A 22714-nucleotide genomic window follows, 5' to 3' on the forward strand; every position below is an offset into this window, starting at 1 on the left:
AAGTTAAATAAGCAGGGTGACAATATACAGCCTTGACGTATTCCTTTTGCTGTTTGAAACCAGTCTGTTGTTCCATGTCCAGTTCTAACTGTTGCTTCCTGACCTGCATACAGGTTTCTCAAGAGGCAGATCAGGTGGTCTGGTATTCCCATCTCTTTGAGAACTTTCCACAGTTTATTGTGATCCACACAGTCAAAGGCTTTGGCATAGTCAATAAAGCAGAACTAGATGTTTTTTTTGAACTCTTTGCTTTTTTCCATGATCCAGCGATGTTGGCAATTTGATCTCTGGTTCCTCTGCATTTTCTAAAACCAGCTTGAACATCAGGAAGTTCACGGTTCACGTATTGCTGAAGCCTGGCTTGGAGAATTTGAGCATGACTTTACTAGCATGTGAGATGAGTGCAATTGTGCAGTAGTTTGAGCATTCTTTGGCATTGCCTTTCTTTGGGATTGGAATGAAAACTGACCTTTTCCAGTCCTGTGGCCACTGCTGAGCTTTCCAAATTTGCTGGCATATTGAATGCAGCACTTTCACAGCATCATCTTTCAGGATTTGGAATAGCTCAACTGGAATTCCATCACCTCCACTAGCTTTGTTCATAGTGATGCTTTCTAAGGCCCACTTGACTTTGCGTTCCAGGATGTCTGGCTCTAGGTAAGTGATCACACCATCTTGATTACCTGGGTCGTGAAGATCTTTTTTGTACAGTTCTTCTGTGTATTCTTGCCACCACTTCTTTATATCTTCTGCTTCTGTGAGGTCCATACCATTTCTGTCCTTTATTGTGCCCATCTTTGCATGAAATGTTCCCTTGGTATCTCTAATTTTCTTGAAGAGATCTCTAGTCTTTCCCATTCTGTTGTTTTCCTGTATTTCTTTTCATTGATCACTGAGGAAGGCTTTTTTTTTTTTTATCTCCCCTTGCTATTCTTTGAAACTCTGCATTCAGATGCTTATATCTTTCCTTTTCTCCTTTGCTTTTCTCTTCTCTTCTTTTCACAGCTATTTGTAAGACCTCCTCAGACAGTCCTTTTGCTTTTTTGCTTTTTTCCATGGGGATGGTCTTCATCCCTGTCTCCTGTACAATGTCACGAATGATTTTTCATCTATAAATGCAGTATGTTTTTTACATTTGGTCAGTTTGTTGCAGTGGTGAGGTAAATTGATTCTAAAGCCCTTGGGAATGATAAAGTGCTATATGAGTTTTTCCTGATGGTAAAATGCCTTTCTTAATATTAAAACCTAATCTACGTACTGGCTTATTGTTATTGATATTATCATTTTAAATGTCAGGTTTACTTTAAGGTAAGCTGAGACAATAATCTTTTTCCTACCACTGCACTTCCTACCAGGCACATTGAACAAAGAAAGTGACACAGTGGAAATGCAATTCCTAAACTGTCAGGCTGTCCTGTTAAGTTTCCTTGATGCAGCATCATGGAATTTGTTAAGGATAAAATGAACTAAACATTTAACTTTGCCACCACCTAGAGGCAATTATGTCATACATGCTGTCTTGATTAAACTTTCTCAAATGCTGCTTTCAGAGTAGATGTGGAACAAAAGTAAAAGGTGGATAACTCTTGTATATAATTTTTCTCTACACCCTAAAGAATTGTCCTTTCCATAGTGGGTTCTCAGCATGCACGGTGAGATTAAAACATACTTGTTTACTACTAAGCAAATCTGAATTTTACCAGAAGTTGCCAGTAGGAAATGTATCTCAAGGAATTGGGTGTCTTATAGAAATATTTATTGCAGATGTTCTTAAAGTATTCTCCTTGTAAGTTGAATTCTTTATACTTTGCATAATATTACAATAGTATCTTTCTTTTATGATATCCAGTTCCTAATAAGACAGTATAGACATTAAGAAATGAAACAATATTACTTGCAAGAAATTCATAACTACTATGCAAATATTTAGAAGGCTACTGTTGCCTAGTATATACTTCCAGCTTTTTTCTTATTTTGTCTCTGAAAATCTAAATTTACATATCTATGCCATGGTTATTTAAAGGGTTTTTAATACTATTTTAAGATACAGTTCTTTTAAATTGGGTCCACAATATGTGCAAACTATATGTCTATATTACTTGAATAATTTAATAAATGTATGTGGCATCCTTTTAGTAAAGGGTTATCTATTAAATTTTTACCTTCCCTAATAATTATTTGTTGATATTAAATTGACAGCATAAAATAATTATAAAATTACAGACAATGTATTTTGACACATCATCAGGAACTGTTGAACAAATAAAGGGAATTCCTTAAAATGTAACAACTTAACACCAATTCGAAAGTATATGCTTTCCAAAATGTGTATGATTTTGTAAGAAGTTAACTTGTTTAGGAAGAGAAGCATTAGATCATTGCAGAACCAGTATTTACTGTTGGAATCATAACACACACACCAATTGATGCTTGACTGAATCCTCCTTCTTCCCCAGACAGAGGAAATGACAGGATATTATTCACATATAAAGATGATTTCGAACTGTGTTTTCTTTCCTCATATAAAATAAAAGTTTACAGACATGTTATGCTGTTTGAATTAGAAAAATATTAGCATCTTCTCAAATGTGTTTTCTAACTTTATTGTAGGAGAAGTTGTGGAAGAGATTGAATTGTATATGGAATAAAATCCCAGGAAATTAAATGAAAAATTTAAATAAATTATTTTTCAGTTATAACATTTCATATAAATGACCATGTCTGATAACTCCTTGGACAGCTGCTCTTTACAAATAAAAACATCATAAATAAGTGCATATGAATGTGGGATTAGAAAGCTAGGGTCATGGAAATTGTGCTTTTGCAAAGAAAATTTAATTTTAACTCTTACATGAAAAGATCTGTATCTAGCTCCATGTTTTTGCTCAACTCTTGCTTCTTTTTGAGTTCTTCCTGCTGCTTGCAAAAATGCTGTCTGTTTATTACATAAACCAGTACTGCCACCTCGTGATCTTTTCCTGAATTTCACCTGTCCATCCTTATTCGTTCTCTTTGGGTACTTCTTATTTCTGGCTTACTGGTTTAGTATTCCTCACATCTGCACATTTTTGATCTCCGACTTCTGGTTAGAATCTCTTCTAGGGTTATTTAGTTAGTTGCTGTTAGTTGCTCAGTCATGTCCGACTCTCTCTGACCCCATGAACTGTATAGCCCAACAGACTCCTCTGTCCATGGGATTCTCCAGGCAAGAATCCTGGAGTGGGTAGCCATTCCTTTCTCCAGGGAATCTTTCCGATCCAAGGATCAAACCGGGGTCTCCTACATTACAGGGAGATTCTTTACCGTCAGAGTCACCAGGGAAGTCTGTTACCATTTGGACCTAACAGAAGCAGAAGGTATTAAAAAGGAGTGGCAAGACTACACAGAAGAACTATACAAAAAATATTTTCATGACCCAGATAGCCATGATGGTGTGATCACTCACCTAGAACCAGACATCCTGTAATGGGAAGTCAAGTGGGCCTTAGGAAGCATCACTATGAACAAAGCTAGTGGAGGAGATGGAATTGCAGTTGAGCTGTTTCAGATCCTAAAAGATGATGCTGTGAAAATGCTGCACTCAATATGCCAGCAAAATTTGGAAAACAGCAGTGGCCACAGGACTGGAAAATATCAGTTTTCATTCCAGTGCCAAAGAAAGGCGATGCCAAAGAATGCTCAAACTGTCACTCAATTGCACTGATCTCACACGCTAGCAAAGTAGTGTTAAAAATTCTCCAAGCCGTGCTTCAACAGTATGTGAACTGTGAACTTCCAGATGTTCAAGCTGGATTTAGAAAAGGCAGAGGAATCAGAGATCAAATTGCCAACATCCACTGGATCATCAAAAAAGTGACAGAATTCCAGAAAAACATCTACTTCTGCTTTATTGACTACCCCAAAGCCTTTGACTGTGTGACTCACAACAAACTGTGGAAAGTTCTTAAAGAGATCGGAATACCAGACCACCTTACCTGCCTCCTGAGAATCTGTATGCAGGTCAAGAAGCAATAGTTAAAACTGGACATGGAACAACAGACTGATTCCAAATCAGGAAAGGAGTACATCAAAGCTGTATATTGTCACCCTGCTTATTTAAATTATATGCAGAGTACATCATGAGAAATGCTGGCCTGAGTGAAGCACAAGCTGGAATCAAGATTGTTGGGAGCAATATCAGTCACCTCAGATATACAGTCCATGGGGTTGCGAAGAGTTGGACATGACTGAGTGACTTCACTTTCACTTTTCACTTTCATGCATTGGAGAAGGAAATGGCAACCCACTCCAGTATTCTTGCCTGGAGAATCCTGGGGACAGAGGAGCCTGGTGGGCTGTCATCTATGGGGGTCGCACAGAGTCAGACGTGACTGAAGCGACTTAGCAGCAACAGCAGCAGATATGCAGATGCCACCACCCTTATGGCAGAAAGTGAAGAAGAGCCAAAGAGCCTCTTGATGAAAGTGAAAGAGGAAACTGAAAAAGTTGGCTTAAAACTCAACATTCGGAAAATTAAGATCATGGCATCTGGACCCATCACTTCATAGCAAAAAGATGGGGAAACAATGGAAACAGTGAGAGACTTTGTTTTGAGGGGCTCCAAAATCACTGCAGATGGTGACTGGAGCCAAGAAATTAAACGACAGTTGCTCCTTGGAAGAAAAATTATGACCAGCTTAGACAGCATATTCAAAAGCAGAGACATTACTTTGCCAACAAAGGTCTGTCTAGTGAAAGTTATGGTTTCTCCAGTAGTCATGTATGGATGTGAGAGTTGAACTATAAAGAAAGCTGAGCACCAAAGAATTGATGCTTTTGAACTGTGGTGTTGGAGAAAACTCTTGATCATGGGGGTCGCAATGAGTTGGACATGACTGAGCGACTGTACTGAACTAAACTGTGTTATTTTCATCTTTATCCCCATTAATTCTCTCCTGGATATTTTGTCAGTGCATTTGAAGAGTAGTTAATATGACAACTGTCCATGACAAGACCTAAAAGTTAAATCACATCTGCCAAAAAAGAAGTAAAAATTAGGTTCCATGGCTTCTGTTTCATATCTGTAATTCTAGTGCCAACTTAGCTGAGGATATTCAAAACTTACTAGCTAGAGGAATTAGAATGAAATATAATTTCTCTAATTTATTTTATTTGATGATCATCCTTTTAAAAAACACATTTTTATGGTTTATTTTTTATCTCTTTGTTTTTGCAGCTTTTATCATTCCTCCAGGGTTTATTTACTTTTTACCACGAGGGATATGAACTCGCCCAGGAATTTGCACCATATAAACAACAGCTGCAGTTCAACTTGCAGAATGTAAGACTATACCTGTTCTCACTGCCTCTCCTTAGTTAATCAGATAATCCCAGGGCACTGAGTTATAGCCAAGCTGAACTTTGGAGTCTTTCAAAAACTTATCTGAGTACAATAAAGCCTCATTCATTTAGAAAAATCACTTAATAAATTTATTAACTTTTTAAAATAAGAGCTAATCTCATGTTTGAAAAATATATACTGCCAAATTTTGTGAAAATGAAAATATCTGAGTGCAGAGACCTTAGAAACTGTTGCCTTTATCTAGTGTTTTCATTATTTTGCTGAGTGACCCTAGGCATGTCATATTTCCTGAGAGGGCAGTATTTCTGTGTTTGTGAAAGGAACTTTCACAATGGACTTTCATGCTTTGTCCCTTTCCTCCCTGAAGCTATTTATTTTATAGCTGACATTTACTGTTTTCTAAAAATAAATTTAAATGTGGCTTTCAAGCATCCATAAAAGCTGTGTTAAAGCTTCAGGAGAATTATTTAAAAACACCCTATCTATTTCTGGGACAGTTTACTTTGTAAAGTTGTCCAGTAAATGCTTTTAATATTTGATTGCAGTTATACGAATTCTGATTTACATGTACTGAATACCAGTTACACTTTAAAAAGTTAGCCAATCCTTTCTGTATTATCAAATATGTTGTTCGGTTGGTAAGTCATGTCTGGACTCTTTGCAGCCTCCTGGACTGCAGCACACTAGGCTTCCCTGTCCTTTCACTATCTCCAGGAGTTTGCTCAAACTCATGTCCATTGAGTCGATGATGCCAATAACAAAATCTTAATTGCTGAGGATTTTGTGTAAATGAAGAGTTATTTCTGAAACCATGTCTGGTACTCTGTAGCTAAAATAGTTTGTGAAGATTTCACTTAATTTTCTATAAAAAGCATGCCTTTCACTCCTTACCTGATTTTTGCTATTGTAAAGATGTTCAGCAAATAGAAATATGCGTTTGGAGCGTAGCACGAGAAATAAGTAATTGCATTTATTCTACTTGTGTTTTGCATTTAGCTTTTTATTTAACCTAGATTTTCTCACAGAATCAATTTCACATGCAATTCATTCCATTGTTTTTCAATATGGAATCCATTTGGGCTTTCTCAGTAAATATTAAAAGGGAAAATTATAAACCCAAAGTATTTTTATTATTTCCATATTAAATGCAATTGCAGTAAAATTCCTGAAATTTGAGAACAAGAGACAGGTAAAGTATTGGAAAAAATTCATATCCTTATTTTTCAAAGGGAAAAGCAGCAAAAGTGGCAATTAAGAAAACTTTCCTAACTTTACTTTGAGATTCAGATCTTTATTAGGGGCCGTAACAAAATGGTAATCATCACTGTCTCACAGGTTGGTGATTATTCTTATGTTTCCAAGTGTGTATTGTTGAGATAATATGACCTGAATGCAAAATTGATTTTCATAGAGAAAAGCCATATACTTTCTATATCTTCCCTTAAGTAAACTTGCTATGGTGTAAGTAAATTACTTCCTACAATAGAAGATGTTAGAACTTGGAAAACTATTCATTTTTATGTGTTAATTTATGCATTGACCTCCTGATAACTATGTTAGGATTTTGGGAAAACAAGGTAAGTGATATTTCTTCAAAGAGGTGTTCGGAATAAAAATGATGAACCTTTTTCTTGATTAGTGCCACATATATCAAAACTATGTGAATTTATTTTAACCCTCAAAACAAATTAAGTTGTTGTGTATCTGCTTTTTTTTATCTTAGGTATTATGGGATATAAAATGTTATTTTAATTAATATCTTATATTTGTAAAGCTATAAGTTGTTCCCTAGATAATGTTAAGTGGGAAATTGGATAACATACACAGATTCAAAGAGAAACATGCAGAAGGTCATTCAGAAAAGTTTCACTAAAGCAGATCAAAATTAGAGCATAGGATTCAATGTAGATGGTGGTGGATATGGTGAACAGTCCTGAAAGAGTCAAGGTTATCCTTTGCACCATTTGTAGTTTTGAAACCTTAGACTGGGTGTTCCTCAAAACTGGTAGAAAACACTGAATGAAATTGTTGTTTCTATTTACTAAAGACGAGGAATAATTTTGAAAGTACTCGACAAGAGGTAGAGCGATTGATGCAGAGGATGAAATCTGCCAATCAAGATTACAGGCCACCCAGCCAGTGGACAATGGAAGGCTACTTGTATGTCCAGGAGAAACGTGAGTTGCAAAGATGTCAATTAATGTCTCATAAGATTAACATTCTGTTTCTATGAGACGTAAGTTGGTTACTTGCTTTTCCTTCAAGAAGGAAGACTAAAATTCCTAACAGCTTTATCCTATATGGTCTGCTTGGCCAGCGACTATCACTGAATGTGGAAGTTTTTCCACTTTTCACCATTGGATTCTCTAAGCTGGTATGTTGTTAAACTTGGAACTTAGAATTTTCATGATGATACCGTAACATGAGTTCAGTTTTAGAATTTAATTATGGTGTCTGATCTCAATGCAAAATTTCATGGAGAATTAAAACCCAAAGCCTTTATCAGATGAATCATCTTGGTGACTTTGGTAGCGGTTTTCCCCTTCAGCAGCATTATTTCATTTAATTCTGTGCTCTGACAGTTTTCAGGAGTAAAACTGGTAATTACATAACATCAAACTGGCACTGTTTACTTCCTGGTATTGGGAAATAAGCTTCAGATCCAATAGAGCATTATTATAAGTGCCTCACTCTGAGAAAGTTTTTCTCACAAAAGTTAATAAAAGCCATTCAAACTTGTATAACTAGGGTCCTTTTTTGTCATTAAGTGGAACGAGCGATTAAATTAACTCTCTGTTTCAAACCAGAATGCCCTAAAGCACTCTCTTACTCGTGTTGAAGGAACAGTTGTTTGCATTTCCAGTACATCATGGGCCAGGGTCTTCATAAAACACAGAATCACGCGTGTGGATTGTGCAGTAATCTCAGATTGCTCTAAAAGTTGGTAAATGCCTATTTTCACTTTTTGTAGTTTTTCTCACATGTGTGGACTTGAAGATGACATGGAGTAACATTGCCCTAAGTCTCCCCATCTCTAGACAATAGATCCGGGTAGTTTTCTTGAAGACATTATAGTTAAAGGGTTTGAGATGTGGAAGCTGTAGATGTTGACTGTGAAAGTTTTGGGGGCATAATGCAAAATGATCACTAATATGCCAAGGTAGTTTATATTTGACATGATCAGATGATTGTCATTTGTTCCTTAACAGTACGGAAGCAGATAACAGTTTGATCCAGTAGTCTCAGCAAATAATTATTACTACATTGGTGATAGTGGGCTGCTGGCTCAGGGGATCTGGTTTCAGGATTTTCCCTCTCATAGCTATCTACCTTGACCAGTCTACTGTTTTCAGATGTTAAAATGATGAATCGAATGTCCTGCCTTTATAGTCTATAATTAAAATATAATAAATAGGTTTTTCCAAAATTTCTTGAGAAAAGACCAATTCATTGATCATATATGCAAGAGTATATGGATTTAACTCAGGACCCTAAGAAAGATTCTGCGTACTGAATAGTTTTTCCATATTTGAGAGGCTCAGTGTGAGGGTACATGGAGAGGAGCTTATACTGTGCCTAGTGGAGGAATATGTGGATAATGAGGCTTGTCAAATCTGCATCTGGTAGAGGAGGTGCGATCCTGTTGCCCAAAGATTTTTTATTCATTGCAGCTCAGCAATACTTTATTTCTTGAGGTCCCCCCTCACCCCTATTGTTAACACAGTTGCTAAAATCATTGTGGGTATACAATATCATGTTCTACTCAAAAAAGCTTTGGATTACCTAGCAAAATTCTTGTGTACATAATCTTCACATATGTCCTGTTCAGCCACGACTTGGTAGCCCATCCACTGGAAGGTGCCAAGGTTTGCTTACCTATTCCCCAGCTATTGGACATTTGGATCATACTAAAAGCATAAGCCCTTTAATAATCTAGGGTCTGGATGCATAGACAGAATGCAGTGTTTTATGCACCTGTCTGATGTTGATATCTTTTATTCTCAGATACCTGACTTCTTCTCTGGGTCAGTCTGAAATGATCATAAAGCCCTCTGTGGCACTGACCTTTTCTCTGAGAGTTCCTATCCCTCTAACATCTGCTTTAGGCTACAGAACTCAGGTAAATCTTCAATTCCAGTGTTTCTGTAGCCTGGGACCAAATCTGTCTATCTCCTTAATAACCTGTGAACCCATACCTTCTCTCCATCTCCATAGTCTTGTGCTGGCCTCCTTGCTGTTCTTTTTTGCCTCCAGGCTTGTCGACCTCAGTCCGTTCTCAGAGAGCTTCCAGCAGCTTCCTCTGCAGTGCTTGCTTGGTTGTGCCTTTCCTGTGATGGCCGTGGTCAGGCATGGCATTCAAGGCTCCTCTCTATTTGTAGCATCCTCTCTTATCACATTCTTCCTGTTCCCCGGACAGCATCCATCTCCATTTTACTGTATATCTGCCTGTGCTGTTTTTATAGCTTTAGTGAGGCACACTTGGCATGCAATAAGTTGCACATATTTAAAATGTACTGTTTGATCAATTTTGTCACATGTATCCACCTATGAAGCTATCACCACAGTCAACATAACACATGTATTCATCACTCTCAAAAGTGTTAATTTGCCTCACTGTAATCCCTCACTCCTTTCATTCCCACTTACCATCCTCACTTCTTCCTTTTGCCTAGGGATTTAAAAAGGAAAATGAATGGGATTATATGCTTTGGAATTATTTTTCTATGAGGAAAAAGTACTCATTTCTTCTAAGAAGAAGAAATTCATTCTAAGAAGAAGATTTCTTCTTAGAATCTTTGAGAGCATTTATATTAAGAAAATCTGACCATTTCACTAAGACACACTGATTGTGCTCTTGCTATCACTGAGTAAGTCTTGTGGAGAACAGAAGAGGAGGTGAAGAATATGGCTCCAAGATGTTTATTCAGTTGTGGGAGGTATAAGACAGATAAACTTACACAATTAGCAACCAGTGATCAATAGTAAATGTCAGAGCTATAAACTGATTGATAAATGGAGATGGATGTAATGGGATGGTAGCAGATGATTGCTATTTAGACACAGCACTCCACTTCATCTGAGTATGTGGTTTGTATGTTACCCACCTCCAGGTATACAGTGAATTGCATTCTGGTAGATTCCAGTTTAAGCAGGAAGAGCATGGGGTCCAGAGTCAGATAGAGCTATATTGGAATTTTATGCCACCTGTTAACTGGGTAATTCTGGGTAGGGAACTTTCTGAGCTCAGTCTCCTCATTTTTAAAAGAGGGATATTTATATCTAATCTCATAATAACATTGTAAGAATTAGAGATAATGTATATAGAATGTCTCTGTTATCAGTAGTGGTGCATAGTAATACCACTGTACTTCCAGGAGCCCTTACTGTTCTGTGCACTTTGTATTTATATCATTTAATTCTTACAACAACTCCTGAGAAGTATTGTTCCTCTAAAAGGAAGAACTCCAACCACATGCCCTCTTAATGAAGAAAGCAGCACCATCTGCTGCTCTTAAGCTTTATTTTCTTTTATGTAAAATGCTCTTTATAATGTCTGACTTTGAAAGTTTCTAGATAAAATGTTGACTCTTAGTAGGTATCCAGTGAATGTTAATTCCCTCCCAATCCACAGACATCATCTCAGCAACCTCAGATGATCACTGGATAAGATAATTAAACTTGTTTTGGTTTGCAACTTCAGAGCTGTAATAAATTTTATTTTCCCAGACTTTTTTTAGGGACTTCAGAATCACTTGCCTAAGAACATCTGCACTGGCCTGGTGCCAAGCAACTTTAAAGAAAGCAGCATGTGTGTGCAGCACACTTGAAGACCAAATGCATGGGGTTCTGAAGTTAACATAGAGGCAGGATGAAACATCTTGGGTCTAATAGGTCATCAGAGTGTTGTAGCAGCTTTATTTAAAAATTATAGCTAATATTGCTTCATAAATTGCTTCCTAAGTAGTAAAATCACTATAAGGATTTCTATCCAGCCACTCTCCACTAATCAACTGTAAGCCTTTAAGTATTTTACACCACATGTAACAGAGTTATCAACAAGTATTATTAAGTATTACAGTGTGAAATAATCCCAAAACAGAATTGAAGTTAATTGCAGTAATCCTTTGTGATTACCAAGTATAGCGCTGCACCCATTACCAAGTATAGCGCTGCACCCCATAATTTTAAAGTCTGGAGTGGTTTAAGTATTCAAGCTACATATGACACCAAAGGCACTATTATTACAGAAAAAATTCAAATGGCTCATGAAACACTTTTCTCAAGAGGTGCATTTTTACAATTCTGTTTCTTGGTTTTGAATACATTGTTATAAAACCCAGCCAGCAATAACATTGTATATAATTGTTGCTAGAGAGATCCAGGTGTTAATCCAGACAGGACCCTGTGTGAAGAAGCTTTAGGAAACAAGCTCCACTTTCAACCCACTCAGCCCACTGGGGCACTTGGGTGCAAGATAATTGGCTTCCCTGTGGGAAAGATGAAGTCTTTTACCAAGGTCATGAAGTAATTGAACTTGTGATTCATCTGTTTGCCCAGGTGAAGCAGCATCAACCAGTTTTTAAGGGGAACACTGGATGACAGAGTGGTATGCAGTGGGAAAGGGTTGCATACCCCAGCGAGGTTATATTTATGGGAAAAAGAAAGTGAACATTATACATGCATGCATGCTAAGTTGCTTCAGTTGTGTTTGACTCCTTGGACTGTAGCCCACCAGGCTCCTCTGTCCATGGGATTCTTCAGGCAAGAATACTGGAGTGGGTTGCCATGCCCTCCTCCAGGGGGTCTTCCCAACCCAGGAGACAAATGCACATCTCTTACGGCTCCTGCATTGACTGGTGGGTTCTTTACCACTAGCACCATTGACCCTATGGTCTGTAAGCCCACAGGCTCCTCTGTCCAAGGGATTCTCCAGGCAAGAATACTGGAGTGGATTGCCTTTCCATTCTCCAGGGGATCTTCCTGACACACGGATCGAACCTGAGTCTCCTGCATTGCAGGTGGATTCTTTAGTGTCTGAGACACCAAGGAAACCAACCCTTCATTTTAAAGAGAGATTTGAATTTAATTTTTTAGATTAGTGTTAAAAGGGAACAGCTCTGTGGTCAATAAAGTCTTAGAGAAAGATGAATAATTCATTCCTTCATCAAATCTTTATTGAAGAGCAACTATGTGTCTGGCCCTGTTCCATGGATTAAGAATATGCTATTCCACAGAACATCACTTGTTCCTTCTCTCATAGAGCTTCAGATTCTAGTTATGGATGCAGACAGTAAATAAGATGAATTAGTAAAGTGTTGATCATATACCTGTTAACTTTTGAGAAGAAAGTAAAGCAAAAAAAAAAGAGAGAGAGAGATAAGAAATGAAATGTCATGGTGAAGGTGTTGTGATACTAGCTATGTCTACAGAAAGGGCCATTTAGGAAAAAACCTGAAGGAAGTTACAGTGTAAGTCATGCAGGCATCTGAAGGAAGAGTCATCCTGTGAGTGGAAATGCTCTGGGGTAGAAATGCATTCTCCATGTTCAGAGACCAGCAGGGCCCAGTGTAACTAGCATTGACTGTAGGAGGCAAAAGGCAGTAAGACCAATAATATCCTTCTATCCAGATCATTTGGAGCCTTCGGTTTATATCTGGGGAGATGTGGGAAATGACTGGAGAGTTTTGAACAAAAGGATGAAATGACCTGGCTAAATTTTGAGCAGGGTATTTCTGGCAATTTTGAAAGTAGACGATAAAGGAAGATGTAAGGAGACCTGTTATAGCACCTCAGACTGTTCCTTCTCATCCTTCCCACATCCATGGGTAAACCACTTTCACAGACGAGATAACTGAAGCTGAGAGCTAAAGTAACTCTTGATTGTACCAAGTACATGTCAGAGCTGCAAATTAAGCCAAGTTGTCTGGTTGCAAGACACTCTACCCTACACCACTCTAGCTCCAGACTGGCCTTTCTCACTCACAGTAAGCGTTCCTGACTTGCATGGTCTATGGAAACCCTCAGTTGTACTTCATAGCATCGAAAACTGCACAAACTTGGATGCAACTCATATGTTAACAGTCTGTATTGTTTGCTTCCTTTCATTAGGACCTCTTGGTTTTACATGGATTAAACATTATTGTACATATGATAAAGGAAGTAAAACTTTTACAATGAGTGTTTCAGAAATGAAGTCCAGTGGGAAAATGGTGAGTCATTTTTTTTTCTATTGTCTTTTAACTGAACTTGTTATTTAAGTAATGGAAATAAAAATCTTTTGCACGTATTTTTCTAATAAACGTGTTCACAATTTTTAAACATTGAAAAGTCACAAAAGTTTTCTCTCTAAAGACCTTGATGACTTAAAAAGAACAGCCAGTACTTCTCTTTCACTTTGGCCGTGAATCTTTATAAGCAGTTACATTACATATACGGACACCTTGGTGGATGGCCTCTCACATTCCTGGCAGCAGAGTCGTTTGTGGTGTTGGTTTGCCAGCAGCCCACAGAGGTTGTCAGGGGCAGGTTGAGGCTCACGAAGTCCGCCTCTTTCTTCCCGGTGGTTTCCTGTGGGAGCCCGTGTTTGTCCCTGCATGCCACAGTCCCTGCAAGCACTGAGTCCTTCTTACTGAAATGCTGGCCAACAAAGTTTCTCAAAAGAAATCAGTGAGTGCTCTTTTACCTCTGAAGTCAATCAGTCACTGAATGTCTCACACGGGCAGTGAACAGTACAAACTAAGAGTACTTTGTCTGCGGAAGTGCTGCCGAGTGCAGTACCTTTATGGCATGTAGTTTGCAATCTTTTTTGTGAGTTAAGATATGAATATGGCAGACGATGAGACCTACAAATAAGATGACTGAGCCATCATCTGCGAGTCCTAGAGCTGGAAGTTATCCTAAAGATTATTGAGGCTCGCCTCCTATCCTAAAGATTATTGAGGCTCACCTCCTTTTAACCGACTAGAAGATAAAGATGGTAGAAAGTAAGTGACTCCCCACCTAATTTGTGGTATAGATCATGGAGTAGTAAATGTTGACCTAATTTAGGCACACATTCAAATATATCAACTGAAACTTATTGTGCTTGGGCATTCAATAGAGTCTAATGATTCAAAGTGACATAAAGTAAAGGAGTACATACCGGAGAAAAAGAAATCTAAGATTGCTACCATCACGAGAAGTTGTTAACTGCTGTAATCACACCTTAGTTTCTACTCAAGCTTTTGTAAGAAAAGCTGTTGCCCAGAAGTGAGTTCATGTGACAGTAGTGAGATAATAAACAGACCAAGCCAGAGTTCTATTAATAAATCTATAAGATTTGTAACCAGAGACAATAGAATTAACCAGGCATTAGGTAAATATTCTCCTTAAAATTGAATGGCTTTTCAGGTATAGAAGAGAATTATGAATTGAGCTTATGTTGGATTCTGTGCAAAGAGGTTTAGTTTCAGAAGCAGGCTAGCAATGGGTTACCAGCAGAAGAATCACATGGTATGCATGATAGTAATAGCGCTATAACAAGTATCTACTAGAGCTTTATTATTTTGGTAACTCTCTTGAGATTTGGAGTCAACTGTCAGCTGTCATTTAATACTCCACAGCTCTGATTCAAATATATACACATTATAGTATAATTTAACATGATAAGTAAATATGTTAAAGGGTGATAGGCGCAGAATTCTCAGAATTGTTTGAATAAAACATATATATGTGATTAATTTATTAATAAATGGTTTGGTGTATTACAGTTAGGAAGTTAACATTAGCCAGACATCTTTGTATTAATATTTATTGAAATAGGGCATAATTTTGATCTTTATACATAAACTGTACTCTAAGTTATTTTAATATGGAAACTTTAGATGGTATATTTAATATATTTCAGTTCACTCTGTCATCATGTCAAAAATATGTTCCACCTCTTGTTTCAGAATGGCCTTGTTACTAGCTCACCAGAAATGTTTAAATTAAAATCTTGTATCCGACGAAAGACAGATTCAATTGATAAACGATTCTGCTTTGACATAGAAGTGGTTGAAAGGTTTGAAATTTTCACTTTGTATTTTTTAATTTGGTTTAGATTAATGTTTTTCTGTGTATAGCTATAAATATTAAACAGCATAAAGTGCTTGTTTTTCAGTCTCTTTTTAAAAAAGCAGTATATGTTTAATTCATTCTCTCACTTGTTTATTCAATAAATATGGATTACATGATGCTTTCAAAAAAATAAATTAGACACAGAGTGCTACCAAAGGGTAATGTCACGCAGCGAAGAATCTGAAAAATCGTGTAAATGACTGTCTTGTTCAAAAGCACACATTGTGGACTAAGTTCCCCTTCCCAGTGAAGGAACCTGACAGCATTGTTCATGGCTCCTGGGCCAGCCTTTCTGTATGGTTTTGAAACCTAGGGGCTTTGTGCCAAAGTATAAAAAAAGACACTGCTGCATTTGCCGTAAGCTTCCTTCGGCCACTGAAATTCCATGCCTTCCATGCACACAGCACTGTTCTGGGCATTCTTAGTCACAGGATATTGGGAGAGACATAAAGGTTGTGCAGCCAAGCTCATCATCTAACGGAACTGGTTAGCTGTACTCATTTATCATTTCAAGTAGAGTAGAAACAAAGTCAGGAAAAGTATGTAAGTATGTTTCTTGATCTCTGTGGTATTCCATAATATATTCTTCCCCTGTATTACCACCATGCTTCTGAATACTCTAGCTTTGCGTGTGAATATATACCACATATATATATAACACTCTGACATACTGTATACACTGTTATATATCATAGCTTACATATACTATAGATTATAATTATTTAGTAGGACATGGCCCCATTTTTATGCTTCTTTAAAACAGTATTAGCTGTTTTGGCCCTGTGTTCTTATACTTTGTAGATCTGCTAAGCAAGTTTACTTTTCTCTCCAAAAATTCCTTTGGGATTTTTGACTGGAGTTCTATTAAGTTGTTAATTAAACAATGGTGAATTGAACTCTCCCTAAGATTTTATATATCTTTTTTTTCCCCCATTTTGTTTTTGGGTGTCTTCTTTTCATTGAAATTTTGAATAGGATTCTTTCATTAGTAGAAACTCATTTTTGTTTTATGGTTGAAACTGCTGTGGAAAGACTAGTAATTTTTTTATATATCAATCTATGTCCATTGGTTTTAATAATTTTGTGATAGGAACGTTTAGGTGGTTTTGAAGTTTAATGACTGTGGCTCTGTCATCCTTTTCAGTCATTTTAGGGGAAGTAGTTTGAGACTAGCCTCCTTCAGACAGTCTTATACCTAAAACACTTAGGATTTCTTTTCAATTTTTTAATTTCTTTTTTTTTCTCTCCTATCTATATTATTTTCTCTATTTTCATTTTTTTCTCTTTCCTGCTTTTTCTTCAAATTTTAATTTATTTTAACTAAGAATTTAAATAAACAGCATATGTTTAAAGGCATAAATAAGTGAATTGAATATATATAATACTTATTTTTAATAGGCATGGGATCATCACATTGCAAGCCTTTTCAGAAGCTAATCGAAAACTCTGGCTTGAAGCCATGGATGGAAAGGAACCGGTAGGAATACGACACATTCTCTAATTTTGATTTTATTGTTCTAATAATTGCAAAGTACATATAAAAATTTATATGCCTCTATATAGTATATTTGAAAATATTAAAATAGCAAATCAGGAGTAGAGACTCTTACTGTTTTCTAATGTTGTGTCACTGGCACATAACAACAACTTTTGAATTTATTTTTCAGGGAGACTTCTAGGACTAATTTAAAACCCTAAAATTACTTTCAAAAAATAATTTTATTTGGCTACATTGATTGGATTGCTTTATTTTGCTAGTTCTTGAGTGTCTACTCTTTGCAAGGCCAGTGTGAGGTTTGCAAGGCCAGTGTGATCAGCATGATGAACAAATTTCAGGGTAACCTAGACCACGGGTTAGAAGTCTCCTTTGATAAAACTGTTTGTAACTTGACATTTCCCTCAATCCAGATCCCCATTTTTCTAATAGATATTTTGATGTTGACATAAATTTACTTGAAATGATCAGGGAGGCGTATATAAAAAGGGAATACGCCACTGATGACATCTGTGATGCACGGCACTGAGGGCTTAGAGGGATGAGTGCACAGAGCCAGTAGAAGACACCAGCCTGTCCCTTGAAAACTGTCTTTTAAATGGCAAAGAACTTGTGAAAAGTGCCTGTGCAACAGCAGAGCTACACAAAGTGTGGACCCTAGATTTTGAATCTGTCCTACCAACTATTACCAAGCTACACTGAGTACAAAGATTATGATTAAGGATCTGGAAAATTTTGTAGCAATTAGGAGTCATTTTACATCTGTTGAATTTAATAATAAAAAAATTTAGACTGTCTATTCTTGATTGTTTATTACATTTACTTTTTTTTTTTTTTTTTTTTTGTAATTTACAAAATTATCTGTCAGTGACAGGTTAAAAATTAAAAACAAAGCAACTTGTCTCTTTACTGCTAATAGTTGAGAGGCAAGCCCTGACCTACAGGAAATTTAGAAGACAGTGTAATAGCTTAAGAAGCACAAGTTAGGGTACATGCTGAGAAAAAACGTTAAGCAGGTAATTTGAGGAGGAAACAATCAGGTGTATCCGTCATGGGGTACTTCCTGGAGAAGGGAGATGGTGCCTCGTGTTGGATAATGGAATGAAATGCTTAGATCAGAGGGAAAGGGGTAAACCTTTGCCCAGGGCAGGACAGCAAGGGAGGAAAAGGAGTGGGAGGCAAGACTGGAGGAGGGCATTGTGCACACAGTAGTGGTAGGACCTTGAAGTCAAGACACTCCGTTTCTATATCACTGAACCAGTACCACCCTGGTCATTATCTGTTGTGGCTCCTTAACTGCAGATGACTGGCTGACTTCTTTTGTTTTTTAGATTTATACCCTGCCTGCAATTATTAGCAAGAAAGAAGAAAGTAAGTTGTTTTAATAATTATTTGAAATGTTATCATGTAGATTTTTTTTTTTTTTTTTTTTAGTTGAAGTAAACGGCAGTCCACTCCAGTATTCTTGCCTGGGGGATCCTATGGAAAGCCTGGCGGGATACAGTCCGTGGGGTCTCAAAGAGTCAGACAGGACTGAGCAACTAAACCACAACAACAAAAATAACAAATTAGTTTCAGCTATACAACAAAACAATTAATTTCTGTATAAACTGTAAAGTGATTACTGCAGTAAGTCTAGTACCATCTGTCACCATAAAGTTGTCCTCCAGCCTCCAACCCCTTCCCTCTGATAACCATGAATCTGAGTTTGGTTTCTTTTTTGTTTGTTTTATTTTTTTATATTCCACATATAAGTGAAATCGTATGGTATTTGTCCTTCTCTGACTTATTTCACTTAACAAAATGCCTTTGAGTTCCCTCCATATTGTTGCAAATGGCAAACAAAAAATTTCCTTTTTTATAGCCGAGCAGTAGTCCATTTTGTGTATACCTTATCTTCTTTATCCAATTCTCCCATCAGTGTCAATTAGGTTGTGTCCATATCTTAGCTATTGTAAATAATGCCACAATGAATATAGAGGTGGATATATCTTTTCAAGTTAGTATTTTTCATTTTCTTTGGATAAATACCCAGAAGAGGTATAACTTGATCTTATGGTAGTTTGTTCCTAAACCTTGAGGAACGTTGTACTATTTTCCGTAGTTGCTGCTCCAGTATACATTCCTACCGATAGTGTACAAAGTTTCCCTTCTCTCCACATTCTCTGTAAAACTTCTTTTTTTGCCCTTTGGATAATAGCCATTCTAGCAGGTGTGAGTGATATCTCATTTTGATTGCATTTCTCTGATGATTAGTGGTGTTAAATGTCTTTTCATGTGCCTATTGGCCATCTGTGTGTGTTTTGAATAAAATATATAAATCCTCTGCCCATTTTTAAGTAAATTGTTTTTTACTATTCAACTGTTTGAGTTCTTTGTATATTTTTTTATATTTACCCCTTATCATTTATATGATTTGCAAATATTTTCCCCTCATTCAGTAGATCACCAATACATTTTGTTGATGATTCCCTTTGCTGTACAGAAGCTATTCAGTTTCATATAGGCCCACTTGTTTATTTTTGCTTTTGTTGCCTTTGCTTTTGAGGTCAGATCAAAAAAATTTCATGTCAACACATACTAAGGAGCTTACTGCCTACATTGTTTTCTAGAATTTTTATGGATTCAGGTCTTATGTTTAAGTTGTAATCCATTTCAATTTGATTTTTTGTGCGTGGTACTATATTCATTTCTTTGCAAGTGTCTGTCCAGTTTTCCAAGCACCATTTATTGAGGAGGCTGCCTTTTATCATTTTATATTCTTGACTCCTTTGTCATAAATTATTTATCCATGAATATATGGGTTTATTTTTAGACCCTTTACTCTCTTCCATTGATTTGTGTCTGTATTTATGCCCTTACCATACTCTTTTGACTACTGTAACTTTGTAGTTTACTTTGAAATCAAGGAGTTTGGTACCTCCAGCTTTATTTATTTATTTACTCATTTAGGGGTTTGTTTTTCTGATGATTCTTTTTTTGTCTGAAATCTGCCTTATCAGATTCTTTCATGGTTCCATAAAATCATTGATTATTAGTTCTAATTCTGTGGTAAATGCCTTTGGTAGTTTGATAGGGATTGCACTGAATCTGTAAATTGCGTTGGCTAGTATGATCATTTTAATGATATTACTTTTTCCCATTTATAAGTGTGGTATACCTTTCCATTTGTGTCATCTTTAATTTCTTTCATCAGTGTCTTAGAGTTTTCAGTGTATGTCTTTTACCTCTTTGTTTAAATTTATTCCAGGGTGTTCCTTTTTTATGTAGTTGTAAATGTGATTGTTTTCTTAATTTCTTTTTCTGATATTTTGTAATGAGTTATAGGAATACAGCAGATTTCTGTATATTGATTTTGTATAATGAAACTTTACTGAATTCATGTGTTAGTTCTAAGAGGTGGTTTTTTTTTTTTTTTTTTTTTTGGTGGACTCTATAGTTTGTTTTTTCTATATAGTATCATGTCATCTGCAAATACTGACATTTTTTCATCTTCCTTTCCAGTTGGGATTCCTGTTATTTCTTTTTTCCCCTAACTGCTGTGGCTAGGACTTCCAATATTATATTGAATAAAAGTAGTTACAGTGAGCATTCTTCTATATAGTTCATAATCTTAAAGGAATACCTTTCAGCTTTTCACCAATGAGTATGATATTATCTGTGGGCTTGTCATATATAGCCTTTATTATGTCAAAATATGTACCTTCTCTGCCCACTTTGTTGAGAGTGTTTATCATAATAAGATGCTGAATTTTGTGAAATGCTTTCTCTGCATCTATGGAGACAGTCTACATTTTTTATGATTCATTTTGTAAGTATGAGTATCATGTTTATTGATTTGTAGAGGTTGAACAAGCTTTACATCCTTAGAACAAGTCTCACTTGATGATCATGATCATCCTTTCCTTTTTTTTTGTTTTTTCCTTTTTATTTTATTTTCCTCTTTATTTTAATTTCATATGTGATTGAATTCAGTTTGGCTTTCCAGGTGGCACTAGGGTTAAAGAACCTGCCTGCCAATGCAGGAGACACTAGAGAGGAGGGTTCAAAACCTCGGCCAGGAAGATCCCCTGGAAGAGGGCATGGCAACACACTCCAGTATTTTTACCTGGAGAATCCTATGGACAGAGGAGCCTTGTGGGCTACAGTCCATAGGGTCACAAAGAGTTGGGCATAACTACCACACAGTCATGAAGCAACCTAGCATGCAGCATATACGAATTCAGTTTGCTAATATTTTGTTGAAGACTTTTACATCTATTTTCATTGGAGATGTTGGCCTGTAATTTTCCTTTTTTATGTGTCCTTGTCTGTTTTTGTTATCAGGATAATGCTGGCTTTATAAAATGAGTTTGAAAATGTTCTGCCTTCTTTACTCTTTGGATTAGTTTGAGGATAGATATTCAGTCTTTGAATGTTTGATAAAATTCACAGGTGAAACTGTCTGATGCTGTACTTCTGTTTGTTGGGATTTTTTTTTTTTTTTGCAATCTCTTTACTAATAATCTATCTATTCAGATATTTTATTTCTTTATATTTCAGTCTTGAAGGTTATATGTTTCTAGGAATTTATCCATTTGATCTAAGTTATCCAATTCCTGTGCCCCAACCAGTAATGCTGAAGAAGCTAAAGTTGAAGTCTTCTATGAAGACCTACCGGAGAAGGCAATGGCACCCCACTCCAGTGCTCTTGCCTGGAAAATCCCGTGGATGGAGGAGCCTGGTAGGCTTCAGTCCATGGGGTCGCTGAGTTGGACATGACTGAGCGACTTACTTTCACTTCTTACTTTCATGCATTGGAGAAGGAAATGGCAACCCACTCTAGTATTCTTGCCTGGAGAATCCCAGGGACGGCGGAGCCTGGTGGGCTGCCGTCTACGGGGTCGCACAGAGTCGGACACGACTGAAGAACTAACACCCCAAAAAGATGGATTTTTCAATATAGCGGACTGGAATTCAAAAATGGGAAAACAGATACCTGGAGTAACAGGCAAATTTGGCCTTGGAGTACAGAATGAAGCAGGGCAAAGGCTAGCAGAGTTTTGCCAAGAGAACGCACTGGTCATAGAAAACACCCTCTTCCAACAACACAAGAGAATACTTTACAAATGGACATCACCAGATGGTCAATACTGAAATCAGATTGATTATATTCTTTGCAACCAAAGATGGAGAAGCTCTATACAGTCAGCAAAAACAAGACCAGGAGCCTACTGTGGCTCAGATCTTGAACTCCTTATTGAAAATTCTGATTCAAATGAAAAAAGTAGGGAAAACCACCAGACCATCCAGGCATGACCTAACACAAATACCTTACATTATACAGTGGAAGTGGCAAATAGATTCAAGGAATTAGATCTAATATACAGAGTGCTTAAAGAACTATGGATGGAGGTTCATGACATTGTACAAAGGCAGTGATCAAGACCATCCCCAAGGAAAAGAAATGCAAAAAGGCAAAACGGTTGTCTGAGGAGGCCTTACAAATAGCTGAGAAAAGAAGAGAAGCTAAAGGCAAAGGAGAAAAGAAAAGATATACCCATCTGAATGCAGAGTCCCAAATAATAGCAAGGAGAGGTAAGAAAGCTTTCCTCAGTGATCAGTGCAAAGAAATAGAGAAAACAGTAGAATGGGAAAGACTAGAGATCTCTTCAAGAGAATTAGAGATACCAAGGGAACATTTCATTCAAAGATGGGTGTAATAAAGGACAGAAATAGTATGGACCTCACAGAAGCAGAAGATATTAAAAGGAGGTGACAAGAATACACAGAAGAGCTAT

The 22714-nt window shown here is 36.8% G+C and overlaps 1 protein-coding gene across 1 annotated transcript; it reads left to right on the plus strand.

The window, feature by feature from the left end:
• Positions 1 to 5199: 5199 nt before the first annotated feature.
• LOC113888644 (rho GTPase-activating protein 42-like) lies at positions 5200 to 18345 on the plus strand. Its single transcript, XM_027535684.1, has 6 exons — positions 5200 to 5320; positions 7389 to 7518; positions 13451 to 13551; positions 15274 to 15383; positions 16838 to 16916; positions 18266 to 18345. Exons 2-6 carry the CDS (start codon positions 7434 to 7436, stop codon positions 18317 to 18319), a joined length of 429 nt encoding a protein of 142 aa, XP_027391485.1. The 5' UTR covers positions 5200 to 5320; positions 7389 to 7433; the 3' UTR covers positions 18320 to 18345.
• The last annotated feature ends 4369 nt before the right edge of the window (positions 18346 to 22714 follow it).

This window comes from Bos indicus x Bos taurus, unplaced genomic scaffold, assembly GCF_003369695.1.
Source record: "Bos indicus x Bos taurus breed Angus x Brahman F1 hybrid unplaced genomic scaffold, Bos_hybrid_MaternalHap_v2.0 tig00000513_arrow_arrow_obj, whole genome shotgun sequence".
NCBI classification, from domain to species: domain Eukaryota; kingdom Metazoa; phylum Chordata; class Mammalia; order Artiodactyla; family Bovidae; genus Bos; species Bos indicus x Bos taurus.